Here is a 20,108-nt window from a genome sequence, read left to right as displayed (position 1 = left end):
TGCCCTCATCTCAGCCTGCAGGTTTCTTTTCACTCCCCTGCAAGCATTCTTTAGGAGCTGTAAAGGAACACTAGTATTGAAAAGCTGTTTTCCTGGAGTAGACCCCCTGCTTGCCATCAAGTGTCTTGGGTAAGGGTTAAATTTTTGAGAAGGGTTTTGTTGTTCTGTTTTTGGTTTTTGCTTTTTTTTGCCCAGTCCATAGTGGGAACCAAGAAAAAACCCAACCAAAAAAACCCAAACCAAAATAAAAAACACAACCAAAACCCTAAAACCAAACCAAAACAAAGCAAAAAACAAAAAACAAAAAAAACCCACCAGAAACCAAACCCCTAAAATCAAAACAAAACCAAGCAAAAAACAAACCCCAAAAAACAAACCTCAAAAACAAAAAGCAACCTCCCTAAAAACACACAAAAAAACTCCCCAAAAAGAAACTACCCCCCCCAATACAACAACAAAAACCCCCAAAAGACCCCAAATGAATGAGTGAAAGAAGTGAGCTGATGAGTCTTGAGTTTTTTTTTTTTTAATGTACAAAACTTGTGATGTTAAAAGTACAAGTGTCTCCTATGAAGCTCTTTTTGCCCATTTTCTTTTCCAAATGTGGTTTGTAGATGTGCTGCTGATTGAGCTCAAACCAGTAGGTTTGTAAGTGTTGGCTGAGGGTGTGGAGTGACTGGCTTCTGAATTTTTGGTGGAGCTGTGTCCTTTTTTATTTTATATATGTTTTCCTTTTTTTAAATTTTTTTTTAAATTTTTAATTTTTAATTTTTTTCTTTTTTTTTTTTTCTTTTTTTTTTTCTCTTCTTTTTAACAAATCTGCATGTTTGCTCAGAGTTTGCTGAGGTGGTGGGATTTGTGTCCTGTGTCCCCTCCTTGCTAAAACACTGGCACATGTCATGATAAGGACTGGTGCCTCTTGCCCTGCTTTGGTTTCTCAGATGTGGATTATCACAAAGCCTGAGCTAAATCCCTGCTGAACCTGTGCCTATGTGTGGAAACAGCTGAAATTGGTGCTCAATATGTGTCTTTTCACCTTATCTTCAAACTCAGCCTAATCCATCAGCAGAGTAATTAATGTTCAATGCCAAGTAATAAACGTAGCTGGATAAAGAGCTGCAAAATTGAAATTTAGCTGCATTGAAAGCAAATGTCTCAGTTCCTTGTGAATTATTTCTCTGTGAGGGTCAGGCGAAGCAAAATGAACTACAATTTTTAAATTAATAAATTTAAGCCGTGTGGGCTCTTTGTTTTCAGGGAGCTTAGTGTTGCATTTTCTAATAGATAAATAGCAGATGGAAAGAAAAAACATAATAAAACTTTGGTAAGTGAAGACTGGGTAATGCAGGAATTTTCTTCAAAGAAAATGCCTGAGGAAACTGTTTAGTAAGATAAAGCAGTTTGGAGCCTAGGCCTATTTTTTATTATTAATTTGACAGGGACGGGAAATTAAAATAATCCATCTCTTTGAAAAGTCCTGGGCGTAGAGGTGGGAGGAGAGAAAGATATGTAAGCCTTCATATTTATACCTGCCCTTGTCCCACTGAAGTGGTAACATTTGGTGAAACTTGTTTTTCTAGGTTACTGCGCTCAATTTTTCAAAACTCTTCAGAAAATCCTACGTACAGAATTACATACATCCATACCTACCTGACACTGATTTCTTTGTTTCATTTCTCTTCATTTCAGACTGGGTGCTCTCTCTTGCCTATCCTCTTGTGGATTTGACAGTATTGAATTTATCTGACTTTAAAATTTAGAGATAAAAAAGAGGGGGAAAAGGGAAAAAAAAAAAAAATATTTTAGTGGAATCCACTGCTCAATGATTTTGAGTCAGACTTTTAGAGAAACACATCAGACTGAGCAGAATTTTAATAGGTCTGTATGGCCACTAAAAAGTAGAAAACAAAGGAAATCTGTGCTACAGATTTGTGTTGAATATCCTGATAATATTTAATCCCAAAGAAGCCAGTGTTTTGGAAAACAGATGATACCTCAGCCAGACTACATTGTTATCCAAATATACATCAAAAAGACATATGTATTGGGGTATTTTTGGATGGACAAATGGTGATTAAAACACGCTGCTTTTTTTTTTTTCCCCTCCCTCCAAAAATTTCCTCAACTTTACTATCCTCAAATGGATGATACTAAGGTAGTGAAAACAGCAGAGATGCTTTTAAAAATAAGACTAAGAAACTTGGAATTCCCAAATCTTTGTTCTTCCTGACTGTATACACTGGGCTCAAAGGTTGTGTCTGGCACAAACTTCCTTTTTCTGTTTTTTATCTTGCAAAACATACAGCAGCTTTAATGCTGTCTTTTCAGAGAAATGATGTGGAAAATGATATATATTTAGAATGTGTGTAATTTTTTTTCAAATTTTTTTTTTTTATGAGGAAGTGAATTATTTTTCTTAATAAATACTCTGTGGTTTTCAAGCGAAGGCACTGTGCCACCACTGGCTTTGGTAGGACAGGGTGTCCTGCTGCCAAGTTAGAGTTAAAAAGTATTTGTTGGGACTTGCATCTTCCAGAAGTAGCAGAGAAAGGGAGTCTGGGTCTCTGAGACACGCCTTGCTGACTTTTCATCCCAGATCTATCCTCTGGAGGCTGGGCTGGTTTTTGCCTTTGATCTTTGCTTTCTTCCACATGCACTTTTTAATAACGTCACTACTAAAATTCACTTTTTCATCAGGAAACATGACAGTTGTGTTACTTTATTTTATTTTTTTTGTGAGTTTGTTCAGTTAATATAACCTGGTTATTCTTGCACCGTGGAAAGTGAGGATTTGACAGCGTGACTGTTAGTTTTGGGAAGAGTTGTTACAAAAAGGGTGAGAAAGAAGGGTCTGCCCCTTTTATAAATCTGTCTGCATACTCCCTTACTTGCTAGTATATACTAGTATAATTACCCACTTTGGTGTTTATTTGAATACACTGAAGGCCCTTTTTTTTTTTTTTTTTTTTAACCTTGTTATAGTTTAATGTAGCTGGTTGTAAGTGAGCTTGGCAAGGCTGGATGCCTGCAGTGGGTAGTGGGTTAGGCCTGAGACTTCAAGGGGATGAAAGACACCAGGGTGGGCTTTGCCTCCAGGCTGCAATTAAGATCAAGGCTTGTTAGTAAGATTCCTACTATAAAGGTTGTTGACTGTCTGCTTCCTTCTGTTTCTCCTCATTTTTCAGCTGGTGACTGCAGTAAATAAGCCTGACAAGGGTTGTTCCTTATCGTGGATTCCAGATCTTCTGTGGCAAATCTTCCATATCCTATTGTCCCGTGGAGCCTGACAAGCTCAGAACTAATTTGTTTTTCGGTTTTTTTGGTTTGGGGCTTTTTTTTTTTTTCTTTTTCTTGGGGACACACACACACACACACAATTGCACAAAAAGCATGTGCATGTTTCCAATCGTGCTGTGGCTGCCACAAAGCAGTGGGAAGGCAGCAGTGCAAATGTGAGCCATGTGAGCCTCGACTCTGCAGTTGGGCCCATGATCTCCTGATCAAATGTTGCCATGGAGCACTGAATTTCTTAAATGGCCCACTTACCCCTCTGCACGAAGTTAGGAAATAATTAGGTCTCTTCTTCATGCCCAAGTGCTGATTTTTGGTTCATTTCTTTTATCTCCCAGACAATTGGCAAAATCGTAACCCGTGTGCTTTTAATACGGAGCAAAGTTAAAAAAAAAAGCAACTAAACATTATTCAGGATGCATGCAATACAAAAATGTTTTAGCCCCTTAAACTGCATTAGGGAACGAATCTCTTTCTGATTTTTTCTCTTCTTCGACTTTCAGATTTATCTGTTAAGTCCCACATGAAGGTTATTATTGGATCATTCTTCAGTGTCAAACAAGTAATGTGGCCAGAGGAGTGGGAGGATTATTGTGAGATGGGACAGGAAAGATGCTGGGTTATTTGTCTTCATGTTCGTTGGCCCAGTCATGTTCTTCCAAATAGAAATGGGAAAAGAGGAAGTCCCTACTGGATCAGCAGTAGTTCTAAGATTAATGGAGTGAGAGTTGAGGTTTTTGTCAGGTATTTTAATGTTCTTACTCCGGAAGTATTGGAGTTAATGGAATTTTAAATTAACACGAGAGAATATCAATTTGTATGAAATATATCACTGGAAATATGCATAAATATAGGCATTATCTTATTTCCTTCTGTTAGAAAATGTGGTAATAGCTAGTTTTAATCTTTAAAAGCAATCTTGAGCTTTTCTTGACTGGTTTAAATCTCCAATTATCCACTTATGAGTACATGCAGCATCTCCTGAATAGTACCTCTTCTCTGATTATGAATTTACTATTAACTTTCTTCTGATTATTAGGTTATGATCTGCAGTTTGGGCAGTGTCAGAAGGAACCAAACTGTAAACTTTAATAGCAGTGTGTGGTCTCCTATTTTGGACTCCCTGTGGATAGCTCCCATTTTTCCCCAGCAAGAAAGCACTTAGGTTAATTGCTCCATTTCAAAGACATAGTAGCTCTTTCTGGTCTGTAAGTAGCCTTCCAAGCATAGCTGCCGAGGTTTGGAACACCTGCAGCCCAACCAATTTGGGGGAAAAAAAAAAAAAAAAAAAAAAAAAAAAAAAAAAAAAAAAAAAGCCACTAGTCTGCATGGAGAAAGGAGAAAAAAAAAAAAAAAAAAGTGCTGAAGTTCAGAATATTATCAATGATGCTGTGTTGGAGCAGCCTGAAAGATTTGGCTTTTGGTCTGTGCCTGGTGGCATCCAAAACAACATATAAAATTCTTTGTGGGCCCATTTTAAGAGTGTCTTGTTCATTCAGAGGGCCCTGTGTGCTCTGTTTGTTCCAAGAGCAGACTCACCAGCCAACAGCTGATTCCTCCCCAGAGGGAAACATTGCCTAATGGCCCTCACAGGAGCCAAAGACCAGGGGGACAAAGTGCTAAAGATAAACAGCTCAATCCCCGACTGTTCCAGGGCCTCAATAAAGCCTCTGATTTACACATTTGGGGTGGGACCCTGCTGTCCCCACCTGCAGGCTGGCCCTGGCTGGAGAGGTGCTGGGGAGTGTGTTTGTGACCCCCTCTGCCTCTCAGGGAGCAAACTCTGCCCTTCTGTGGCCCCAATCCCAAAGCTTCTCTGCAGCTTTGCTTTAAGGGGGAAGGAAGACAGAGCCCAGTGCTCTGGTTTTGTCGAGGTGGTGAATGGGAAGAGCCCACAGGGCTGGATGCTGAATGGCACTCGAGGGTTCTCCACTGGCCTGGTGGACTCAGAGAGGCTTTTTAGGGTGCCATAATGAGAGGCTGGTTCCAGTAATTTGGGTACCAGTAAAAATACAGTCTGCTTTTGCACAATCATTGTATTTTTTTTCCTTTTTTTAACAAGCTTCAGCAACAGCTAGACTGTTAAATAGTGACACTCCAAAAATTTAGGGGCCTGTTTTAATCTTTCTGAGCATTAACACGGTTCCTACCCTTTTATCCCAAAGATGTGAAAGTGAAAATAACTCCCAAGGTTTCACCTCTCCTTTATAGTCTTTTATAATGAAATTTTAACCTGGTGGAAGTATTTAATCTGTGAATGGTTACAGAAGCCTTGACACATTGGAAGCTGATGGGGTGATGAATTTAGTGAGCAGGTGGGTGCATTGGGGCAGGTTAGTTTCGAGGAGATAGTGTTATTTCATCTCTTGAAATACAGAACAATACATCTTATTTTGGAAATATGGTGCTGCATGTGTGTTATTAAGATTTGCCTTTAGAGTGAATGAAATGCATGCAATCACCTTATAGTGAATGAATAAGGAAAATGCCCTCATTTATTTCTTTTTTTTAAATTTCTTTAGTGGTAAATGCGAGTTATTAATTAAGTAGGGAGCTCCTTTGGTATTTTTTGCTGCATTCATTTTTGCTTGAACTGCGTGTGGTTTATCCATTTACTGAACACTTCTTTAAACTCTGTGACAGAGTTGTGCTCTGAGGACATAAAAGACATAAGGGGAAAAGGGATTTGGATTTTTAGCTTGTTGTTGTTGTAATTGTTTTGTTTTCAGAAAAGCAGCAAGATACAATATTACTGTTTGCAGTGATGTTTTTATGTGCTGTGTAGGTCAGACTAATTTTCATGAAGGAGGTTTTTTCCTCCTCTTGAAGAGAGAAATATAATAGGCATTGTATACAGCCAGGGGTCCTTGAGCTTTTGCTGATGGGTTTGACGAGTTGAGTGCTTGGAGATGGAGTCTGGCTGAGCTCTGCCTAGAGAGGCAGCTCCTGAACGTGGAGTAATAAGTAATATTCTCCTTTCAAAATTCACTGACCACTATGGAGGAAATGAAAGCTGGGAGAAAAAGTATCTTCATTTTATGCTTTCATGGAAAATGCTTTTTTTCAGGAATGCACAATAAAATTTGGAAAAGCAGGAAGACTGTATGTTGCATTTTTTTCGAAGTTCAGGGCGTTATTCTTGGTTTTGTCGCCTCATTCTGTTGAGGTTGTGTTTTACTACAGGAGTACCTAGAGTGTTGTCTAAACAGAACTTTTATTTTTAGCTGTGTTACATCACTGGAATGAAATGCTGATGTGTGCATGGGAAACCAGTATCAAATGAATTTAGTCTCAGGCCTCAGAGATCTTGTTAGTGCATCTTTAAATAAATAAACAGGCTTCTTTCCTCTGCTACTCTTGTCCTCGCTTTTCCTCACTGAGGACTGACTGATACTTCATTCGCTTTATCATTATTATATAAATAGAAAAATCTAATTCTTTTGCTTTCTTTTTTGTTATAAACAGTTTGGGTTGATAAGAAAGCCTCTAGTCCAGGTGTTTTTCACTGAATGCTGCTCTACTTTGTGATAAAAATCACATAAAACAAGCAAAACCTTCCTGTTGAACTACCCTGTGTGCTGTCTGTCAGGGTTGTCTGCTACTGTTGTACAGTCTTTAGTTGAAATTTTTTTTAGAACATTGTCTTTCAAAGGAGGACTTCTATGAAAATATTTCATGAGAGACCATATTTTTCCATAATTAACAAGAAGCAAAAGGAATCTGGCAGGCAAAGGAGAGTGCATGCATGTGTGCTTGAGCATACTTGTGTTTCCATGGCCAGGCAGTCAGTGCCCCACAAATCTTTAAAATGCCTTTATTTCCAGAGTCACTAATTGCAAAAGCATTGTTCCAGCTGTCCACCACCAAATATTTAATTTTTTTGTTCTTGCTTACAGGTGCACAAACACGCTGTAGATTTTCTGAAATGGCCAGCTGGTTAGTGATGGAGCTATAAACCCCTTTGTTTTTGAATGCTATTGCTATATACTTCCTACTTTTCAAGGCTATGCACTTGTCTGGGCAAGGAAAAGGCATTTTGAAATGTTGTTGGGTGCAGAGTTGAACAAGGGTCAGGAACAGTTCAGTCAACTGCAGTTTAAAGCTGCTCCTCCTAACCTGAAAATGCCAATTTTAGGGGAAGCCAAGGTAGTTAAATCTGTATCTAGATTTGTTTCTAAATGCCCAGGAGCAAGGAAAGAGCTTCCTTCTACTCCTGGTTGGAGAACAGAGTCCCCTCAGGGCCTGAACTGATCCATGATTATTTACTGCTGCACTTTAGATGGAAACCTTGATAGAGCATTTAATCCTTGCCCAAGCAGCACTGTAGTTTGTATGTAGTTTAAATGCCTCATCTGGGTTTTTCCTCCTTTTGCATGCTATTTTTAGTCTGTGAGTGAACACATAGCCTTTTCTCAGTTGCTTCACTTAGGTTGTGTATAACTACATGGGATTCTTGAGAAGGTCTGAGGTCAGCCACAGGTTGCCAAGTTGCTTTGCTATAGAGCAAAAATATTCACTGTAACATCATATATTTTGTTCTCTGCAGAATCCAGTGCTTAAAATACTTCCTTTGGGTTGCTGGCATTTGCTACACCCTCTGCTTTGCTGTGAAGCTTAGTAGCAGCTTTCATGTGGCAGTCTTCCAGATGAATATTGATTATTTTGAATTATGTTAAATTTTCTGTACTTTGGGTGATAGTAGTGAGTTAAAAACAGAGCCATGGGGAAGAGCTTGTGTGTAGTAATTTCCTATCCCCCAGCTTCCTGACAGCTTCTTAATTTGAAACTATTCAAGCATGTTTAATTGTTGGCACTGAAACCTTACTTATTATAATCCAGTTTCCTATTTGCAAGTATCACCAGTTCTCTGACAAACTGAATTTGGGGAAGAAAGTAGAATAAAATCACAAGCGTGCTTGTATTTGTATATTCCCCACACATGCAACTCCCAAGCTAGTTATGTAAAGCTGTTAAGCACCCCAGTGGTTCTAACAACGTTATCTTGCATTTTAAACAGGTATTGGGAAGATGGAGAGGACTTTGAACAGAATTCATCCAGTTTCTGATCCAGAAGCAACCTATTTTCTGCAGGTGTCATGGGAAAAGGATTTAGGCACTGGCTTCAGTTTACTTCTTAGTGATTGTCAGTGTGCCTGGACTGGGAAAGGTAATGGGAAGAAAAATATGTTAATTTAAATTATTACTGCTCTTAGTTACTAGTGTTTTTAACCACTTTCTAACCCATGACCCACAAATTGTATGAAAATTTCATGGATCTTTTGTTCCCAGTGATGGAGGAGGTGAGGTTCATGATCTTCTGGGATGTGGCCAGAGAACTTTAAAATCTGGTGTGTCAAAGCTAAAACTAACTCATTCAGCACATGGATATGCAATGTTTTGTTCTTGCTCAAGAATGTATAATTTCTTGGAGTGATGCTGAAGTAACACTTCTGTGTCTTCTCCAGATTCCTGAACAAATGTGCACGCAAGTTCCATTTGCAAATTGGGGTCCGTGAAGCCTTTCAATTGCAGATGTTTTTTGAATGTTTTAATGAAATTTTAGTGGCCAAAGGTAGCTGTATTTTGTACTGAAGTGAATTTTTGGGAAGGAAAAGGGACAATAAATTATCAGTGGGAAAAAGTTAGGCTGTGGGATTTTTTTCCCCTCTCTGAAACCTCAGTAAGAGGATGGGTCTTTGCATATGTGCATGCTTCTCTCATTCATGCCTAGTGAAACAGGGTTAGATTTGTGTGTTCCTTGAGAAATGTCAAATACTTGATCAAAAGCCCTTCTCTCAGTAGCAAAAATATTTCAAAGGGAGGAGAGAATTACGTAATTTCAGCAAATTGTAGGCAAAACCATTTTCTGGACCCTTTGTGTGAATTACAAGAAGTATCCATGTCCTTCCTTTTCTTCCTTTTCTTCCTTTTCTTCCTTTTCTTCCTTTTCTTCCTTTTCTTCCTTTTCTTCCTTTTCTTCCTTTTCTTCCTTTTCTTCCTTTTCTTCCTTTTCTTCCTTTTCTTCCTTTTCTTCCTTTTCTTCCTTTTCTTCCTTTTCTTCCTTTTCTTCCTTTTCTTCCTTTTCTTCCTTTTCTTCCTTTTCTTCCTTTTCTTCCTTTTCTTCCTTTTCTTCCTTTTCTTCCTTTTCTTCCTTTTCTTCCTTTTCTTCCTTTCCTTCCTTTCCTTCCTTTCCTTCCTCCCTCCCTCCTGCCCAGTAGATGTTGTTTCTCCTCAGTTCCTACATAAACCAAGCTTACATACAGGTCTGAGATTAGATAAATATAAATTAAAATCAACACATACATTAAATCTGCTCTTCCACATTCCTTTTAATATTCCAGACACTCCCATCAATTGGAGTCCCTGCACAAAGCAAATACATTACAACCCTGTTACAACCCTGATTCCCAGTAGTGAAAAGTTTTTCTTTCTTGGCTTGACAATAGTAAACTCGAGTTATTTTGAAAATAACATAAAGGGTGTTAACACTAACCAATACTGTTTTTTTCTGTTTGGAGGATCTTCTTGTTCTTAGACAACTTCAAAATTCAGAATTCACAAAAAGATGATTGTTATTTTTCCAAGTGAAGGCTGTGCCACTATAGCTGGGAGTGTATAGAAAAAAATAGGCAGACACAGTTCTTGTTTTGTCAGGTTCCTGCATCTGGTAGAATGGGGGATAATGATCTCCCAAAACAGAGGGGCAGTGAAAGCAGGATGACCTCACTCCATTAAAAAGGAAAGAAAGAAACCCACGACAGTCCAGCCATGAGCATTGGGTGCTCATCCAAAGGAGAGATTTTTTTTCTGTTCTGGAAGTATCTGATGCCTTTCTAAGAAATTCTTACTGAGTTTCTACTTCTTTGAATAATTTCATTAGGAATTTATGTTCTTGTGCATGAGGCTTTTCTACTGCACTGATCTGTGTTGTCATTTAACAAAACATCAGTTTTGGTCACTTTTTCTAAAGTTATTACATAATTTCTGAGACTGCTTCCATTTTAAATTAAAAACTTGGAGGGAGGGAAAGCAATGGTCAGAATATTCTTGCTGTGGGAAATCCCTTTTGGGTTTCTCATGCTGTGGATTATTTTCTTTGGCAGGACCTACCAGGAAGAGAGTGAGAGTTGCTGATGGAGTTGTCTTTTAAGGGTTTTGTATGTTTAATGTGATGATGAAATGTGTTAGGAGTCCTGTTTAAAGAGAGAGGGGAAACAGTGAATGTTGGAGGGGAGGAGAAGCACACAAATGTGCAGTGTAATCTAGTGTGTTACCTTGGTGTTTGGTTAAAGAACTACATCTGTGAGGATTTGTGCATATCATATTTCCCTAATGATTGATCAGTTCTGCTGGTTTTAGATCATAAAGGAACATGCAGCATATACAGCAAAAAAACCAAAACCACCACAGGGCTCCATTGCAGTATTTTTGTGTCTTTTTATTACTTTCTTATTGTTATTAAATTGTTACCTTCTCAGTATTGAAATCAGTGTTTCAAACACTCCAGTTGTAAGTATTTCAAACGTCCTTCTTCTACCCCTCTTTGCCTCATGCTGCAATGGATTCCACATTTCTCTCTGTACTATTTTGGGTGACTTCAGGCAGCTAGAATTGAGGATGAGCAGCAATAAGGAAATAACTCATTTTCAGACAGGGAAAAAAGGGGACAGAACTTCTGAAAAACACAGTATTCCTGCTACATTTGCACAGGTGGAAACGACACACCAGTGTGTGTTCAAGGGAAGAATAATCATCTAATATTTCACAGAATCACAGAATTACAGAATGCCTTAGGTTGGAAGGGACCATAAAAGTCATATAGTCAGTGTGTGTCTGTATATACATACAAATATATATATTAAAAAAAATTATATATTTTTAAAATATGTATATATGTGTAATATACATAGTATATATATACCACGTATACATATACTATGTATATACTATATATATACACACTATATATAATATATAATAAATATAGAAAATATATGTACTATTTATATATAGTAAGTATATATAAATAGAGTATTTTATATCTATAAATGTATATTAATACATGTTTTGTATGTATAATGCATATACTTGTTCACATATGAATATTCCTTGTATATCTCTTTCTGGTAGTGTCTGAAGCAGACATTTCTAGGGAGGCTGCTGACATAGAAATGGACAGAGAAAAATATGTGGAAGAGCTGAGGAAAGCACTGATAGCTGGAGAAGAGTCAGCTGGCAAATACAACTTTGTGATTTCAAGAGATGAACAGAATAAGGCCTGCCACTTTTCCTATGAAAGGAACCTGAAAGACGGCTCTGTAAGTAGATAAATGTTTAAATTTATTTGCTAAACCATAAGAATGAAATACATTTTTGTACTTTATTACGATCTTTAAAATCAGACAGACTTGTGATACTCATTCCAGATTGAATGAGTGTTGTGATCTCCTGCATGGGCCAAAGCTGGAAAGAAAGTTGAGTAGTTTGGGATGGGTGCTGCCCTTTTTGAATTGTAGCCTCCTGTGCACCTCTGGTTTTCCTTGTTTCTTCATCCTCTCTCTGTACTACTCACCCAAATTAGAAAAAAAATAAAATTCAGACATGATTGTTTTCAAGCACTAAAACGTAGTTTTAACATTAGCTTTTCTACTACTTTAGATATTTTGTAAGCTAAGGCTGAAATCGTTGTGTTAAATTGAAAATGGGAAAGTGGCTCCATGCTGCTTGCTTGGCTGCAAAGTGAAAGACCCTCTTAAAACAGGAAAGAAGCTAGTATAGTCAGTATCTGTAGATACTTCTGGATATTTCAGGTTGTGCTTTGCTGTGTTAAAACTTCTCTGAGGAAGAAGCTAACTTAAGGTGAATCTCCCAGTTTGTATTTTTTTTTTTTTAATTCTTTTACATGCCTTTTTCCTTGTGCAGTATAGGAAATTTCAGCCCAGTTTGGCTCTTGAGGAGCCAAAAGCTAGGGAATATAAGTCTGCCAGTCTGCATTATAAGTATTTCTGTGAATTTACCCAAGGCCATATTGACCCTAAATCTTGTGAGCTGTTTGATTGTTCACAATGATGTTGCAAGTTTAGAACCAAACCTACTCAAAAATTGAGAGCAGTAAGGTTAAGAATCTTTTTTTTTCTTGTTTTTGCTCTGTGTCATACACGTTCTAATGCAGGCCAGATTAAATACAAGCTGTATATTTATTAAGTGAAAAAATCCTCGTATTTGTGGGGTCACCTAATACATGTTTCCATCAATTAAGGCTTATAAGAAATTTAATTTGAATGAAAACAACTTTATGTCAATTTGGGGAAATAATCTGGCCAAATAAACTGAAAATACAAAGCACCTTGGTTCCTATATGTGCTTTAAACTTTGGGTGTTGAAGGAATGTTTTTAGATAAGATAGGACTTCTTGGGTGAAAATGCACCTTTTTTTTTTTTTTTTTTTTTCCCTCCTGTACTAAGCTAATGCCTACGAATAAAATTGCCAAAGCAATTATGTAGAATTAAATAATAGAACTAGATATCAGAAATAGCTTTCAGGTGTGTAATAGAATATGTTCCAAACGTTTTGCAAACTCTCTGTGGAAGCATTCATGATCTCTCTCTTTCAGCATCACATTAGGAAATCAATCTTCTGGGCTCTTTACAGATGGCTGATATTCAGCTGAATGTAAATTTAGCAGAGTAAGCCTAGAGAAACTACTCTGCAGCTTAAACACAACTTAAATTCAGTGTTTATCTCTTATCAGTTTAGTAAGTAACAGTTTTTAGTAAAAAAATGCAAAATCTTTTGAAATGCATTGTTACACTTTGAGCTATAAAATGCTTATCAATTAATGTAAGTAAATATTATTGCAAAATCTTTTCATGAAATTGGTACATGAGTGCCTGAGAGTAAATTTTGTAGTCTTGGAAAATCAATAATATGCCTTGCCCTTATTTTTAGAAATACATGCATGCTTATATAGAGAAATTAGGTTATTTTAATTATTTTTAATGAGACCTGCCTAGAACGTGATGCTGATCACCAGCAGTCACCTGTACCCAGTAATTTCCAGAGCTGAGCTCTGGCTCAGTTCTCCATCCCATGTGGGTCTAGTGGCTGGCAAATATCTGAGCTAGATACTGATTTATTTTTTGCATGGCTGTGCCAAACCATGGTATTTGAAAGAAATTTTACCTTTTTTGCAGCATCTCGCTGAAGCTCTGCTTCCATAAAGTCTAATTATGTGCCAGAACTCATTTGGGTGGTCTGTAGGAGTGCAAATAAAAATAGTGGGGTGATGTTAAGCAAAGAAAAACACAGGCATATTACTGGGAAGTGCTTTCTGATATGGAAATTGTTTTACTGCCCAGGTGTTTTCTGGAGGAAGTGCTGGCAGCTCCATTGTGCCCCTTGCTTTGAAAGTGCCTGGAATGAAAAATGCATTGTAATTACCTGCATTGCCACTGTAGTGCATTTGATGACTTAACAGGGTGTTTGATTCACCTGCTGTTCTTCAGTTAATGAGCAAATACGTTCCTTCCATGAACTGATGTCTAGGTGTTTAAAAGGACTTTGCTTTGATGGAACGAATCCAAACCTTTATCTTCATATAATTTAAAGAGTGTTCATAATCACCAGTTTATAATAGTGATGTGTAGGTAAGGTTTATGTAGTGGATGACTGCTGATGGTTTGAGTTTTGAATGGAGGGGAAACTTCCCCAAGTCACAAAGGATTTCTGTCTGATTTAGACAGAGCACAGTCTTTGTTTTGCAGTGCCCTGGCTTCCTGTAACGCTTACAAGTGACAGAATTAAGCAAAATAATCTAATTCAAGGCATGTTCCTAAGCGTTTTAATACTTATTTATCTTGAATTGTTGGTCAGGAGAGATAGTGATGTCTGAGCTTTAGAAACAGTGGTTCTGGCTGTGCCAGGATGTGCAGCTGAGCTTAAAAAGCTGTGACACGTTTGGTGAAAATCCCAACGGGCTCGGTGAAAATCCCGACGTTTTTGTGAGAATTCCGACAACTTTGGTGAAAATCCCGGCGTGTTTGTGGTTCAGCTCCCTCAGGACAGGTGGCTCTGCCTTGCTCTGGGGTGCGGGGAAGGACCCTGGAATAACAATGTCTGTGGAGCACAGTGGGAATTGTGCGCGGATCCAGCTGCAGCCCCGGACGGGCCACACACACCGAGACCCCGGCGAGGGGCCAGGGAGGCTGGTCCAGCTCAACTGCTGCCACCTAAACAAACACCAGCCACAGAGGCAGTGATTTAGTGCTTGATCTAAGTAGGTGACCACGGGGAAGTAAATCTTTCCAAGTGCTTCAGCGAGTCACTCCACATACAATAAATAATGGAAATCCGGCAAGCTCGCTCTTTCTTTCTTTCTTTTTTTTTTTTTCGTTTTTTTTTCGGGGCTGGCAATTAAATAGACTAAATAGCCTTTGATAAACAATTATTTGAGTGCTAGCAGTCTCTTTTTTTACAGTAATGTGACAGGCTCTGGGTTTTTTTTTTCCTTGCCTTTTGCTTAAGTCTGTAAACAGGGAGGGTTAGAGCTTAACAAATTCCACCTTAGATGCAGCACTGTTGCTAATTAGGATGATGGAAGAGATGCTGTTATTTGTCTCCTCCATTTCCTGTGGCTGCTTTTCCCTGGTCAGGCCTGTGAGTTCATTACAAGTTTACTAAAAGTTGAAAAAAAAAGCTGGAGAAGCTTGTGCTAACCAAAACTTTTCACAGCATACTAAATTAGAGAAATGCAATTGGTGGAGCTCTTTGTGCTGCCCAAACTGTCTTGGTTCAAGGTCTGAGTAGGTACTTTGCTCCAAACCACTGAGGATGTGTTGTTTGGTTAGCAAGGTCACGGAGAGTTCAGGTTGTTTCCCAGGCAATTCCACCAGCTGAGGAGAGAGGAAGATGAAATGATTAATCCTAAGGTCAGTGTGAAAGTAATGACTCTCATATCACTTATACCACTTAATGTCTGTGTACTTCAGGAGCTGAGAGTGGACACTTGAATGGTTTCTTGGAAGCCCATTTTAGAAATGGCTGGCTTCTAATGTGTCTTATATAATAGAAACATTAAGTGTTATCTTGCAGGTAAGCTTAGAATTCTGAATTACACATGATTTTTCCCCATCTCACCTTGGGTGTACCTTCAGGTATTTCAGATACACTGGAAATACAGTGCATCACTTCTGTAGCCTTGAGGTAAGAAAAACCATTTTTGAAAGAGTGATTCCCTACCAAATTAGTAGGTGTGCAATACACCTACAAGCTGTAGGTGTACAAGGTGTGGCAGAAGTCCTGGTGAATTAAGTAATTAAGCTCTGCTATTTTCCTTGTTTAGCTATTAGATTATGTATTTGGCTTCTGATAAACAATAGTTTGGAGAAATTAATTTAAAATACTGGTAATTTATGCCTTTAAAACTGGTATTGTTGGAAAAGGAAGAATCAAACACTGTGATGAATAAATTATCTTCATTTTTTCTCAACCTGTTAAGATCTGTGTATTTCACTGAACCTATCCAGCTGGACAGAAATGGTAGTTTAATTGCTTTAAGGCCTACTCTAAATTACACTATAAAGGGCATCATCTTATTTCTTGAGTACAATGAGAGTCAGAATATATTTCAGGTATACTCATAAAATAACAGATTTGGATTTGTGCAAGAAAAATTGTCAGTTATCCTTTCTCACTCTTGGTGTTACTGTGTTGCCTCTCCTCTTTCCTCTCGATTCTTTCAGATTTTCCCTTTTTGGAATACCTGCTGTGCATTTCAAATCCCTGTGTGGACATCAAGGCTTGCTTTCATTTGCAGAACGGAGTACAAATGCTTTCCCTTTAGGAGGAAGAAATCTTTAAATCATGGCCTATTGACAAGCTTTAGTTTCCCAAACACAAATTACAGAGGACAGTAGGTGCTCTGGAAAAGAGATTACTGTGTGTGGGCTCTAAACCTTTACTACAAGACCCCAGTCCTGTATTTTCTGTGAGGATGAACAGCAGCCAGAGTCTGAAAACCAATGAGAATCTCTCCAGTGGTTTCTCTTCAGAAACTTTCTCACAGCTCCAGAGGAAGCATTCATCTTTCTACCTGCAAAGGCACAGGAGAGCTCTCAAGCTCATGTTAACTCTTAGGTTCACTAAAATAGCACCTTTTTTAGTATAAAATATTGAATGGATATGTTTAAACACTCAGAGCAACTTCAGTACCTCTACTACTTCTGCTGCAGTTACAGAAAATGTCTTGAAATGTAAGAAAGGGGCAAATTCAAGATGTCCCGTGTTTTCTTAAAAAGTGGCAAATGTGGGAATATCATGGGGTGATGGAAGAAATAAGGAAGCTGCAGAATGTGAAGTGAGGAAAGTGTAACACTTTTTGTTGATTTCTTTCCTTAAGCTGCAGTGATTTAAAATACACTTATCTTTGGTTTTCCAAAGACTATAAAGTCAGTCTGTGTTAGCAGTCCACACATAAAAATGAAATTTTCTTTGAACAGTGAAGACGAGTCCCTAATTTCTGTGTCCAGTGAGCAGAGCAAGTTCAGGTTTTTTTTCTGCAGTGGAGCAGCACTACAATGAGTTTGCTTTTTAAGGTTTCCTAAAAACCTTGTGAGGTGTTGTGCCTGCCTAGGATTTGACAGAATGCTAATTTTACTGCCTGTTACGTGTCATTATGTGGAATGAGTGGTTTTTTATCACAAGGAGAAGGCCTTTGAGTTTTAAAATTTGAAGCCAATTTGTACATGTATTTGGAATCGGTGAGCAAAATATTCAATTTTAATTGCTCTGAAATATTTTAATCTTACTGGAAAATTCTTTGGCAGGTAGGTTTTCTTTATCCAAGTCTTGAATGTGGTTGTCTTGCAAAAATGTGTTTCTGAGAAAGGCAGGTACAGCACACACTTTCAAGAGTAGTTTCTGGGTAGTATCATTCCAGGAAAAAAGCTCTTCCATAGAAGATTATTTGTTTCATTCTCTTATCTTCTTGTTCCTCTCAGATACTTCTGCAAATAATACCTGACATTTCATTTAAAATTAGATGTCAACTGCTTTGTTTGGTACAGAGTGTAACTGTTTTTTTCCTTACTTTTGGAACCCAAATCCTAGTCTTTATGTGTTTTTCTCAGACAAGCTTTGGGCTTTTTTTAAGAGTCTGAGGTACAGTTTTTTGTTCCCTTCATAAAAGCACATTGTCTATTCAGTGTGTGAATAATATGTGTAGGTTATTAGCTTAACACAGATTTCTAACAGAACATTGTCAGTACTCTTAGGGGCTGCAGAGTGCCAAAAACTGGAATTTGGAAGCAGTCAGGTTTTTCTTATACTAGTTATTTGCTCATTTAATTGATGGCTGTACATCTTGCAAAACAATGGGAGATTTATTTCCATTAATTCACACTGAAATTGTTGCCTTGCAGTTGTGTTTTGTACCTGTTCAATTCCAGCTGGAATGAGAATTGGTTGTTCTATATAGCTAATCCATCCCAGGAACATCATTAGGGATGAATTTTGCTATTTAGTTGGAATAAACCTCACTCTACTCTTCCAGTCTATTCTGATTCCACATTCATCTCCTCAGCTAAATCACTCTCAGGAAAATAAGAAAATAAAAGGATTTATCTAGTGTAGCTTTTAGAGACTAACTTGAGCTGCTGACTAGCAAGTTTTAGGTGAGAGGTCTAAGCCTGAGGTGATGTGGGGAAGATGTATAGTTCAAGAAAAAATATGAGCTTCTCTAGCCTTTTATTTAAGCATTGTTTTGTTTGCAATTTTGGTGAGGGGTTGTGGGTGTTTTGTTTTTTTTTTGTTTTTTTGTGTTTTTTTTTTTTTTTGTTTTTTTTTTTTTTGTTTTTTTTTTTTTTTTTTTGTTTTTTTTTTTTTTTTGTTTTTTTTGCTAATAATTGAAAACAGAAAAATTTACTGGTATCTTTTACTTCCCTGGGCTTACAGAGGAGTTAAAACTTTAGTCCTGTGACCTGCTGTGATTTTCTAAATCAGCCATTCACGACTGCAGTTTTGGTTTTGCCAGTGTTACTGACTTGGTGTACTGAAATACATTAAGCAATGTAGTTTTCATCTCATTAAGAACTAATGAGACACTGCCTAGGACATGGGTGGAAAATGAGGAATTCAGATAAGAATTGCCTTAATATATATTGTATTTTTGTTTTGATTATATGCACTGATTTGTATGCAAGAAAACTTGAAGCAAAACCTGAAGGCTTTGCTACCTGTGATGAGGGGAAAACCCACATTTTCCTTGACTGTAAATAACTGAATATGAGTTGTCTTGTGTTCAAGAGATCAGAGAAATAATCAGCCTGCTCTTATGTATGTGTGAGAGCTTAAAAATACTATAAACTGCAAAAATAAGATGTTTTGTTCCCAAAAATGCTTGCAGGCCATGGGTGAATCACTAAAGATGTTTGGGAAAGGGATTTTTATAGGGCTTTTATGTGGGCATGTGGTAACAAAAGTGCTGTGCTTGCCCGTGGAAGGGGGTCTGTTATCTGTGTTACTTACCTGACATAATTATAGTTTGACACTTCTTATTTCAGTGATGTAATCTGGAGATAAAACCAACATGACTGCAAAAAGGACATTCTTTCCCTGGAAAAGAACAGGTGCCAGTCCTTTAATTTTTCCTTTTTGAATGTATTCCTCAAGAACTTCTTTTAGTCAGTTTTTCTAGAGCAACCATTTTCTTTGTTGAATGCCAAGATGTAAAATTACACAGTATTACTACAGGATGAGACTGACCTTATGCACTGTCACTAATGGTCTTGATTTGTGGGAAATAATCAGGGCAGGTAAAACGTGGAGAGAATAAGAGTATTTTTTTGGATCAGGGTCTAGTAAAAACTGGGCTCTCCCCCACTGAAGAACCCAAACACAAGGTGGAAGATGCCAGGTACTTAACTCATTTTGGGTTTAACTTCTGTGGGACACACTAACACCTAAAATAAAATACCTACCTCACAGGTATTTTATAATACCTTAAAATAATACCTTATAACACTGAATACCTGAGAGTGTGACATCTCTTTACACACCTTTATTACCAACTGTTTTTGAGGCTGGGAGTGGGGAGCTGCTGCCTTTGCCCCTTGTGGCCCAGCTGTGTGGTTTGTCTCAAGTTTGTCAGGCAGGGCTTGCAGTCCCTGGGGCTCTGCCAGGGCTGCATGTGCTCATCAAACGTTGTTTAGTCACTGCAGCATGTTTATGCCATCTGCAGATGCATGTGCTCCCCTTCCTGAACAATGCTCTTTAATCAAGACCACTTTGTGGGCAGGCTAGCAGGAGCAGTATACATAATCAGCAGGATGCCAAAATCAGAGTTACACGTGTGTTCTGCCTAACCCCACCACTCACAGCTCGGGGTAACAAGCTTCCAGAGGGTGCCACTTCTCTGGAATTAGTACCTTTGTCCATAATCTACCCTACTTCTGTGTATATTATTCAGAATCCAAGTTGTTTAAAGAGCTTTGTGGTAATAATAACAAATCAAGAGTCGTTGTGGAGGATTGTTAAGCCTATAGGAATTGCCTGCTATCTTTTATTTGTTAGGAGACTCCATTTTCCAGGTCTGTCTAAACAGAAACATCCCCTACCATTTCACATCTGTTGTGCTCCTTTCTTCATGTTACAAAAGCATGAGCTTTTTCTCCCACATATTTTTCTGAACAATTTCTTCATTGTGGGAAAGCTCTCCTAACTTTTGCTGGTTCTTTTTGCTGGGTACTAAAAGAGCTCTTAGAGAATGCAAACATGTTTGAGATGGTGTTAATTCCTCTGGTAAGAGCCAGGAGGTGAAGTG

The 20,108-nt window shown here is 38.0% G+C and overlaps 1 protein-coding gene across 7 annotated transcripts in view; it reads left to right on the top strand.

Annotated features, from left to right (window-relative positions):
- The window catches only part of XRCC4 (X-ray repair cross complementing 4), a 144,006-nt gene that overhangs the window by 6,337 nt on the left and 117,561 nt on the right, over positions 1–20,108 (top strand). For 3 of the 7 annotated variants that reach the window (XM_056514352.1, XM_056514357.1, XM_056514356.1), the window contains exons 2-3: positions 8,309–8,458; positions 11,422–11,609. In XM_056514352.1, coding sequence (XP_056370327.1) covers positions 8,320–8,458; positions 11,422–11,609 — 327 coding nt within the window. In that variant the 5' untranslated portion in view covers positions 8,309–8,319. Of the gene's footprint in view, positions 1–4,637; positions 5,607–7,140; positions 7,228–8,308; positions 8,459–11,421; positions 11,610–20,108 lie in introns of those variants that run through there. The other 4 variants (XM_056514353.1, XM_056514355.1, XM_056514354.1 and 1 more) reach the window with 3 other exon arrangements.

This window comes from Oenanthe melanoleuca, chromosome Z, assembly GCF_029582105.1.
Source record: "Oenanthe melanoleuca isolate GR-GAL-2019-014 chromosome Z, OMel1.0, whole genome shotgun sequence".
Lineage (NCBI taxonomy): Eukaryota > Metazoa > Chordata > Aves > Passeriformes > Muscicapidae > Oenanthe > Oenanthe melanoleuca.
This window is presented reverse-complemented; position numbering and strand designations above follow the sequence as displayed.